Source organism: Populus euphratica, unplaced genomic scaffold (genome assembly GCF_000495115.2).
Source record: "Populus euphratica unplaced genomic scaffold, PopEup_1.0 scaffold1.1, whole genome shotgun sequence".
Classification (NCBI taxonomy): Eukaryota; Viridiplantae; Streptophyta; class Magnoliopsida; order Malpighiales; family Salicaceae; genus Populus; species Populus euphratica.
In genome coordinates, this window is record NW_011499845.1 from 2,096,145 (window position 1) to 2,105,501 (window position 9,357).

General features: G+C 34.4%; 2 protein-coding genes across 3 annotated transcripts in view; both read right to left on the reverse strand.

Annotated features, from left to right (window-relative positions):
* Positions 1-4,000, reverse strand: part of LOC105109357 (multiple inositol polyphosphate phosphatase 1-like) — a 5,981-nt gene extending 1,981 nt beyond the window's left edge. Inside the window, exons 1-7 of one of the 2 annotated variants that reach the window (XM_011004165.1) lie at positions 3,703-4,000; positions 3,449-3,530; positions 2,191-2,484; positions 1,847-2,005; positions 1,351-1,491; positions 1,167-1,223; positions 627-765 (exon numbers count right to left, since the gene is read on the reverse strand). In XM_011004165.1, the coding sequence (XP_011002467.1) occupies positions 627-765; positions 1,167-1,223; positions 1,351-1,491; positions 1,847-2,005; positions 2,191-2,484; positions 3,449-3,530; positions 3,703-3,800 (970 nt within the window). In that variant the 5' untranslated portion in view covers positions 3,801-4,000. The remainder of the gene's footprint in view (positions 1-626; positions 766-1,166; positions 1,224-1,350; positions 1,492-1,846; positions 2,006-2,190; positions 2,485-3,448; positions 3,531-3,702) is intronic. The other variant, XM_011004091.1, reaches the window with a different exon arrangement.
* A 2,549-nt stretch (positions 4,001-6,549) lies between these two features.
* Positions 6,550-9,357, reverse strand: LOC105109502 (ferritin-3, chloroplastic). The gene is made up of 8 exons (XM_011004266.1): positions 8,864-9,357; positions 8,400-8,483; positions 8,251-8,311; positions 8,039-8,126; positions 7,353-7,414; positions 7,105-7,170; positions 6,936-6,999; positions 6,550-6,822 (listed from the first exon to the last, which is right to left on the reverse strand). The coding sequence occupies exons 1-8, from the start codon at positions 9,178-9,180 to the stop codon at positions 6,770-6,772; spliced, it is 795 nt and encodes a 264-aa protein (XP_011002568.1). The 5' UTR covers positions 9,181-9,357; the 3' UTR covers positions 6,550-6,769.

Sequence of the window (9,357 nt, forward strand, 5' to 3'; positions counted from 1 at the left end):
ACCGGAACCGGTCGGTTTGACCCGGTTTCGGGTTTTTTTTCAAAAATTTTTTTTTTCGGTTTGGTTACTTTTTTTTTTGATAAAAACCGAACCGAACCGAAAATGATCACCCCTAATGGGTATCCAAGGGTAGGAATTTAAACCATGACCTAGGTTGTCACAGGTACTCAACTTACCACGTCATTTACACCCTTTGGTGGCTGTAAATATCTTATTGAAATTGAATTAACAATAGCAACCAATGAAGACTTCAAACTTTGAACAAAATATAAGATGTAAAATAAGCTTGTAAATAAATGACTAGGGTAATCAGATAGCCAAGTGTTGATGGTCCTAGCACTCAATGCTGGGCTTTAGCAAGCTAGTTTTAGATCGTGCCAAAAGCTAACCTGATCAAAAAGCAAATCTAAAAAAAAAATCACAAAAAAATTCAATAGGTTGCTCCTTGCCCACAGCTCACTAATGCCTATGAAAGAAAAAATATTTGTTCAACAAAGGGACTATGAAAGTTAAAATATGCTTTGTTCAACAATGAGACACAACTGTGTAACCTAAAGAAAGGGACACAATTAACCAACAACATAAAACAAGAACACAGACTCCAGCATTTGACAACTTGTAATTACCTTCTTTTGCTTTAATGGCTTGCTCCATGGACTGAACAACATCTTCAAGCAATGGCACTCCCATTCGATAATTTATTGAATTACCATAACCCTTCAATATAAACATCTCCAGATCATCTGCCCACTCCAGCAAAGCAACCTAAGAATGTGTATAGGTTGCTGATCAATATCGATAAAGCAGAAAAGAGAAATGCTTCTTTAGCTTGTATCGAAAAATTACCATTGCAGGTTTCATATAAAAACACCCTACGATACAATTACAAATGCACCAATTTTCTGAAGCTAACCAGCCATGTATAACTTTCTTGTCAATCCAGCATGAGCATTCTATTTTCTCATTTCTTTTAACACATAGACCAAAAAAAGAAGAACTATTCAAGTGATCATGCTAGACAGACTTCATGATTTTATTGACATACAGAAATCAGGGACAATTATTAAGGACAGCTCAAATTTTCCTATAAAAACCAAGTTGAAAAGTTGTGAACAGCATTCATTCATCACCAACCTAAAATAACACAGCTCCAAAATCCAGATTACCTCATAAGGGCTGAAGAGACCACAAGCTTGATCAGTTATATCCAAGACAGATGCTTCCTGCCAAATTGAAAATCCAATGGCACATTGCACCGGAAGTAAGTAAACTAAATAAATTAATTCAAGACCCATAACAGAATGAGATTTATTTCATACTATATAGTCAAAGAGACAGAGTCATCGTCACCTGTTTACACAGAAACCACAACATATCAACATCCTGTCTAGTAAAATTGAGTCCATAGCGGCTCACTAATGCAGAAGTGATTTCATCCAGGACAGGTTCCTTAAGCTTATCAACAGCAGGCTCCTGCCTCTTCCTAAAAACCTGAACCCATACATGTAATTCTGAGAGGAAATTGACTGCATCATAACAACTCTGGACAGAGAACATGGGCTAATATGCAAATCCACAACTTTTATGTATCTTAATAACTTCAATAAATTACAAATCCTATCCTAGTCATCACCTAGTGTCCAAATCTACAAGTCCCATCTAAAATCCGTTTACAAAGAAAATAATTATTTTAAAGTAATGAAGCTATTATCTTTGGGCTCAGAAATTGGGAAGACAAAGTAAATAACCATACAAAATAAATATTGACTTAGAATGTACAAGTTGTTTGGTTTGCATAAAAACATAAAACATGAACAAAAAAAAAAGGAGTGAAACTGGACGGTACCTTATAGTTTCCACAACAATCATGAAACCTCAAAATTATGTCACTCGCACGGCTTTCACTTGTAACAGCGAAAGCTCGTTGTCGTGCAGGTCCCAGACTTCCCTTCTCACTTAACAGCCCCATGCCAAATGCCACAGCACTAGCTGATGCGCGAGGAATCTATCAGATTAGAGAGAATAACAAGGAAGTAAATGAAATTAACCGGATGAAAAAGTAAAAGACTACAAGAACAGCACAGGTATGAAGTTGGGATTGATTGGAGAGACCAGTCTCTCAGATTTAAAATCTAAAAAAGATATTGAAAAGACAATTTTCCTTGTAGAGTATCTTAGAACAGAGCTCACTTGTGAAGCCTTTATAGGATAAACATCCGGGTGGTATTCCTCTTCAAATAATTCTGGAAATCTCTCTCTGATCCTGATTCCAAGATTGTACATTTCTTCTTCTCCATTCCTGATCAATTCTCCACCTTTCAATTTCCCTCTCCAGGGAGATTCCCATCCCTGTAACCATGAGGGAACTTTTTCCAAGGACAAATTTTGTTCTTCAGCATCTTTTATGAGCTCTTCCAAGTGAGAAGCCAGCTTGTCTAACTCTCTCATTCGCTTTTTGGTAGGGGAACGAGTTCCATGTCTTGCCTAGTAAATTCCAAAGGATTAAAATTCATTGTGGTTTTAAATACACAGTAATAACTTTAATCAGAGCACCTAATCACTACAAGAATTAGAAGAAATTAACATAAAAACCCAGAAAATTAAAAGGTTGAATCAGAAAGATGCCATCCAAAGTAACCAACAATGTAAAATGTCCAAGCAAAAGGGTCATGTTATCATTAAAAAGGTACCAAGAAAGAAAGTGATAGCTCCAGATATCATCCCTTAAAAAAAAGGAAAACGTCAAAATGGTTTAAGCAAATTCTACAAGTGACACCTACATTAGGAACGGATGCATGGCTCGTTCCAACTGTCACACACTACGGCATGCTAACATACAAGTTACACTATATGATAACTCGCATGCTCCAGTTCTACAAATTTCAATAACTCAGAAACTACAATTAGTGCCGTTTTCCTGACTTTGGTAGGAAGTCCTTGATTTCAAGTGCATAATACATTATGTTCACATCTGAAAGTTTTCATTTATAAAGAAAAATGATGCTTGAAGTAATTCTGAGGGCATCACAGCTTTTTTTTAAAAGAAGCCACGCCTGAGTCCAGGGAATCATCTTCGGAGACAGATGGGAAATTCAAATTTTTCCGTAAGTGCAAAATCATGCCCAAAACCTAGAAACTAATCGTACCCCAAAAAAAAAAAACACATTAAACCCAAACATCTTTCAAAATCAGTTAGTTACTTGAGCAGGTACTCGGCGGCAAATTAGCAAATCTTAATCAAAGTTTATAGACAATCTGCTACATTATCAGCTAGCTTAAACCCAAAATTTTAGCATTCGAACACCAACAGCTGTAAAGCAAAAACCACCAAGACAAACTCAAGCCATCTAGACGCTCTAGTTGCTCAAGCTACGGAATTGACTTTAAACATTCCAAATGAACGACAAGAAAACATCAATCTAAAGTTTTGCAAGAAGAAAAAAGTTACCACAAGGTTTAGGTGGATAGGAGTGCAACCATCAGGAATGCTATTAGCAGAAGCTTTGACAATATCTTTCACTGCATCATATCTGCACATGATTTATCAAACAAAATTAAATAATTACACTTAAACTAATTAACAATTCGCTTGTTTTCTCTTCTTCGAGAACACTGATTTGTGATCCTATGGTAGCGAGCACTAACCAAGTTATTCCATAAACAAAATTAAATTAGATTATCTAGAGAAAGAGAGAGAGAGACTTTGTTACAGTGGACAGGTGGTGACGGACATCGAATCCATGATCAGCTTTTAATTGCGCCATTATCGATAACAACACAAAGATCAGCATAGCAAACATTGTTGCGTCTATAGTTTCTCTCCTCTTCCTCTTTGTAGACAGTAGTAGAGTGGTAAAGAGAGAAGAATGTACAGTTGGGAATTGATCAACAGGGAAAGGATGCCTTCACGGTTTTCAAGAAGGAGAAGAGAGAAAACGCTGTTGCTGCGGTGTATCGCTTGCGCCTTGCTGATTTTCGCCACGATTAAGATGCTTTTGTTTTTCGCCGTGATGCAAGTAACCCAATAATATGATGGCACGTGGTTTTTTCTCCCTTTAGAGTTGCAAATTTTGCAAGAGGGCAGTACCCCTGCTTCATCCCTATACCATTGCAATTCTTTTAATCATCTAGTACGATGACGAAATTTTGATATTCAAATATGAGGGAAAAAATGCTAATTCTTTTTACAACCAGTATATTAAAATATATTAAAATAATAATTTTTTATTTTTTAAAATTTATTTTTAATACCAGTATATTAAAATTAAAAAAAAAATCAATTTTGTTTAAAAGTTCGGTGCTCCCATGAAAACAAAAACACTAAGATACACTTATCATTTTCATGACGAGCCTCGTAATCATGCAAGAAGAGGAATACAATTCTAGGAGTCCTAGTACCTATTCATTAATTCATTGATAAAAATATCATTTTCCGCAAGAAAAAAATGTCTTGATTTTTCATTTATAGAGATTCAGTCCTAGATTTAAGTTCTACGAACTAACCATGCTACTTTTAAAGAGTGTTTGGTGTAGTTTTTGTTTTTGTTTTTATATTTTTTAAAAAGTATTTAAAATTTTAAAAAATATCTTTAATATTTTTTTATGTAATTTGATGTGCTGGTTTTCAATAAATAAATAAATATAAAAAAATTGGATTTTGATTTTTTATTTAAAATTATATTTTTAAATTATTTTAATGTATTAATATTATAAATCATTTTTAAAAAAATATTATATTAATATATTTCCAAATAAAAATATTTTTAAAAATAACTATCAACATACCTCTAAATACTCTTAATATTTGGTTGCTGCAATTGTTCTACGTGGCTTGAATTTATATAGCGGCTGGGTTTGGTGGTGACATAGCGGTGGCTTAGTTTTGAGAAGGAAATTAATGGAGATGAGATTTTAAATTTTGAGGTTTATTTGTTTATTTAGCCTGGAGTAACGATTGAATTATTATTTTTTTTATTATTATTTTAAAGTGTTAATATTAAAAAAAATATTTTTAAATAAAAAACATTAAAAACAATACCTACCACCGTAATATCCCTTGGTTTCATAATCATTTTTGCACATATAATCCAGAAAATGGAAAAAGATAAACCTTTTCTGTTGCTTCAAAATGTCTTGTTGCCTCAAATTATCTGTCTCAAACCCGTGAAAAAAAAAAAAAAACTTTCAGTCTTTTTTATTTTTATTTTTATTGGGGGCCGGGGGGGTTAATGAAATCAATTCGCAGCTGACCCAGATGGCCAGATGTTGCTGTGATTGGTCTAGATTTTTTTCCACGTTGTCAACAAGTGCTATATTTCAGCCCAAACCAAAGTCTTAATTTTATTCTGGGCCGATAATCCTTGGATTGATTCCCGGCCGTGGGCTACTTGTCATTTTCGCTTCATCATTGGACACTTGAAGATAAATGCCGTCGGCCCGAACAATTCACGTTACAGGTGCAATCTCGATCTCTTGAACCGGTAGGAATAGAAATTAGGTACCATCAGCCTCGACATCCCTAGCTGGCAAATAAGGATTTGCCAGGTGACAAGCACTTGAAAGTGGTGTCGCGTCAAGAAATGCTATTGCATGTTTTCATATCGGGGGCAGATTTGATTGATGATCATTGAAGACTAGGATTAGACAATCTTACCCTTCATGGGATAAAAAGAATGATTACGGTAAAGATTGAAATGCAGTGATTAAAACAAATACAGGTAACAGTATAAAAATAAATATGTTTCTCTTATTATTTTAGAATTATTTTTTTATATTTTTAAAATAAAAGTATAAAATTACAAGTTTTGAGAGATAATATTTATAATTTTTTTATTTCTAAAATATCACAACCAAAAACTCCAAATTTCAAAATGTTAATGAAAAAATCAATTTAAATTAACCTAAATCAATATTAATATAAAAATAACTATTCTCGTAAATTCAAAACTTGATTTCGAGATTACCAACTTGATTTGGAGCTTACCATCGAGATTCAGATCATTAGTTTAATTAACTATAAATCTAATTAACTATAAAAAAATAAAAATTATTATTATTATTCTTTTAAAACTATTAACACTCAAATCAATTTGAACAGCATCTAAGTCACAAGAGAGTTAACTCTCATTGACTAATCAATATAAAAGTAAAATAATAATTATCATAATTTTAAAATCTATTTTAAATCCTAATCAAAAGCAAAGACTAATTAAAAACAAAACCTAGATTACATATCATAAAAATTAACTTACTTGAATTGATCTGAATCATTATATAAATATTTTTAATATTATTTTAAAACTCAAATCCAGATTCAATTCGGGTAAGGTATCACGGCACACGCACACGAGCCCACCAAGAATGTTTCAATTTATCCCGTATCAACTCGCTTCGATTTCAACTTTATAATTCTGGGGAATCGTATCATAGCACACGCACACGAGCCCACCAAGAATTCGACTCAGCATACTGCGAGTAGAACGGCTGACGGTCTTTAACCATTTCCCTTTACACTTTTCTTTCTGTAGTGGTTGCCATTGCAGAACAAGATACTCTAAAATTAGGAATGAAGGATAACCATAAATTTTGAACCACCTTAAATCTCTAAGAACGATGGCTAAGCTCGTGTTCGATCCTGGACAACATTAAAGTATGTTTAACCAACCACTGAAACACATTCCAAAAACCTCTGAACAAAAACTAGATTAAAAAAAAAAAGATTGCATAAAACGATCTCATAAACGGTACGCTAAGCAAGATCGCTTCATAATTATGCAACCGCTTCTTCCCCACGGAGGAGCATCTGGTCGAAGTGCCATACTCCTGATAATTCAAAGAAAAAGTAAATCAGTTCAAAGAAAGGATGAAAAAAAACACATTTAAAATTCTTAAATAAATACGGCGAAGGAAGAACTTTGTTTAGGAGAGTTCCTTACCATGTCCTTTGCCCACCCTTCTCAGCTGAGCAACATATTCTGAGATCTTTTTGATAGATTCCACCTACAGAGCACACAATTAAAAAGGCCAAAACCCGAATTCAGCTGGCCTGCCATAAACGTGAAATAAAAGTCGGTGGAAGTAGGCCAACATGAAAGCTATACATACCTGCTCGGCTAAAAACTCACTTTCAACAAAATCTGCCAACTGCACATCATTGTTCCGATCAGCCACCTGTTGAACAGAATTTAATTCAAATTGTAAGCACTTGGCAAACAAAACTAGAAAGCATAAAAAAATTTGTCTCCCAAAAGGTTATACTACTCGCAGCATTACTTGCTAAGTGCAAAGTGAAATTTACCATGTAATGAAGTAATGTACATTAAATTCTAACTTGAGGAATGGAAATGTCTTACACTGTGCAAGTTCAGGAGCTTTTCATTTGTTAGTTTCTCCAAACACAAGGCAAGCTCCATAGCTGAATCAACAATAAGGTAAATTGAAGATAAAACTAAATATTTCATAACTTAACAAAACAGACGCCAGTGCATTGCAGCACAGATTTCAACTCATCCATCAATTTCTCAACTCCTAATGTTAACCAAAATATTGTATTTTGCTGGCCATTTCTTGTAAACTAATGGATGCATATAAATTCTTTTAAGTTAAACATACATCATAAGCCTAAGAACACAGAGACAAAGACTAGTATTTGAGAAGCTGCTTATGAAGCCATAACTAACACACGATTCTTAACACAAGTCCATGTAGTTTCAGCACTGAATATTTCCCATCAGGTCAAATTCGCAACTATACCTTGTGCCAAGAAACAGATAAGCACCAAGAAAGAAAAAAGATAATCATGCCCTGATTGAGATATTCGAGCATAGACCTAGTGTAAATCAATCGCATTCCAATACATTAACTACATGACTTAGCATGATCAGTTCAGTACATGGTCAAAATTAACATAGAATGAGAAGAAATATTCAAAGCACTGGCAAATGACATTGGACTCACAAAACAGCTTCAATGACTAAAAAAATCTATCCATTTTGCTTAACTTCTCATTTTAACTTATGCAAGGTTAGTCAAAACTCACCATACAGCGCATCTCCTTTCTCCGCATGATCAAACTCCGAGAGGGGCATCAATATAGAATGCAGCTTCACTTTTCCACCTCTTTTGTTCTGAAAGATTTCACAACAGTAACAGAAGATTCAATTACATTGTAAAACTAATAAAAAACTTCTAAAGCTAAATTGAAAAGTTGAAAAACAATAGACGACTATATCACAATGTGAAGCTAATTACCTGGTATTCCATCAATTTCTCAGCATGCTCTCTTTCTTCAACACTTGATTCCTTGAAAAAACTATTAGAGACAACACCATAAATAAGCGTGAACAACATACAACCGAGGAGGAATCTTATAAGAACAGAGACTTTCCACGAGAATTTACTTGGCAAGGCCCTTGAGTGCCACATTATCTCTATCAAAGTAGGCAAACATGGCATGGTACACATATGAGACATTGTACTCCACACTGTCATTCAAAAAAAGACATAATTTATGGTTAGAAAACATAGATCTAGATATTGAAAAAGACTACGTGAGAGTACTTCAGCAATACTGATTCACTCAGAATTGATGCTAAAGATAGCGCAAACCGATCTTCCACAGAAAAACAAAAGTTGCAGAACAGAGCACAAGAAACAAATCAGTGGAAAAAAACAGCCCAAGAGATCAGAAAGAAAGGATCTTATAAAAAGACTCGTGACACAGGAAAAAAAATAGAATCTTTAATCCAGCTCCAATATAAAGATATCATTTTTTACATCAATTAAAGAAAATAATTCATTTCTTCACCGCAAAAGAAGAGTCGCTCGACAAGAAGAATAAAAAGAAAAAAGAAAAAAACCTCACTTGATCTGTTGATTGATGGCGGCTTCACTCTCATCAGTAAACTTCTGTCTAGCAAGAGAAACATGTGGCAAAGTAGGCACGAGATCCAGTTCTTTCTTAACCTCCTCGAAAGGCTTAAAGACAACACCAGTTAGAGACTTGTTAGTAGCCCCTTTTGAAGCACAAACAAGAAATCCAGACCCAGTTTTTGTGCGAAGAATTGAAGGAGAAACAGCAAGATTATTGTGAGACAAAGAAGAAGCGGAGGAAAACAGGGGACCCGAACTATCCCCTCTAGTATTCAGCAGAGAAAAGGCTGGTGCCGCCTTAAGTAACATGGTTTCTTATACTGGGAGAAAGAGAGAACAAAATGAAAGACAGGGTTTTAAATTTTTATTTAAGGAATTGAAGACAGTGATTTTTTGTGAGAGATTGGCGTGGTGACGGAGTGAAGATATCATGGAGAAATGGAGAGGTATTGGCCATTCGATTGAGGGACAGGAGGACGGTGGAGA

Bases quoted from the DNA above. Each gene is read 5' to 3' on its own strand.
- LOC105109502 (XM_011004266.1), bottom strand. From the start codon at position 9,180: ATGTTACTTAAGGCGGCACCAGCCTTTTCTCTGCTGAATACTAGAGGG. The intron at 8,484-8,863 runs GTGAGGTTTTTT...TTTGAATGACAG, and splicing joins GCCATCAATCAACAGATCAA to TGTGGAGTACAATGTCTCAT. The intron at 8,127-8,250 runs GTAATTAGCTTC...GAAATCTTTCAG, and splicing joins AGAAATTGATGGAATACCAG to AACAAAAGAGGTGGAAAAGT.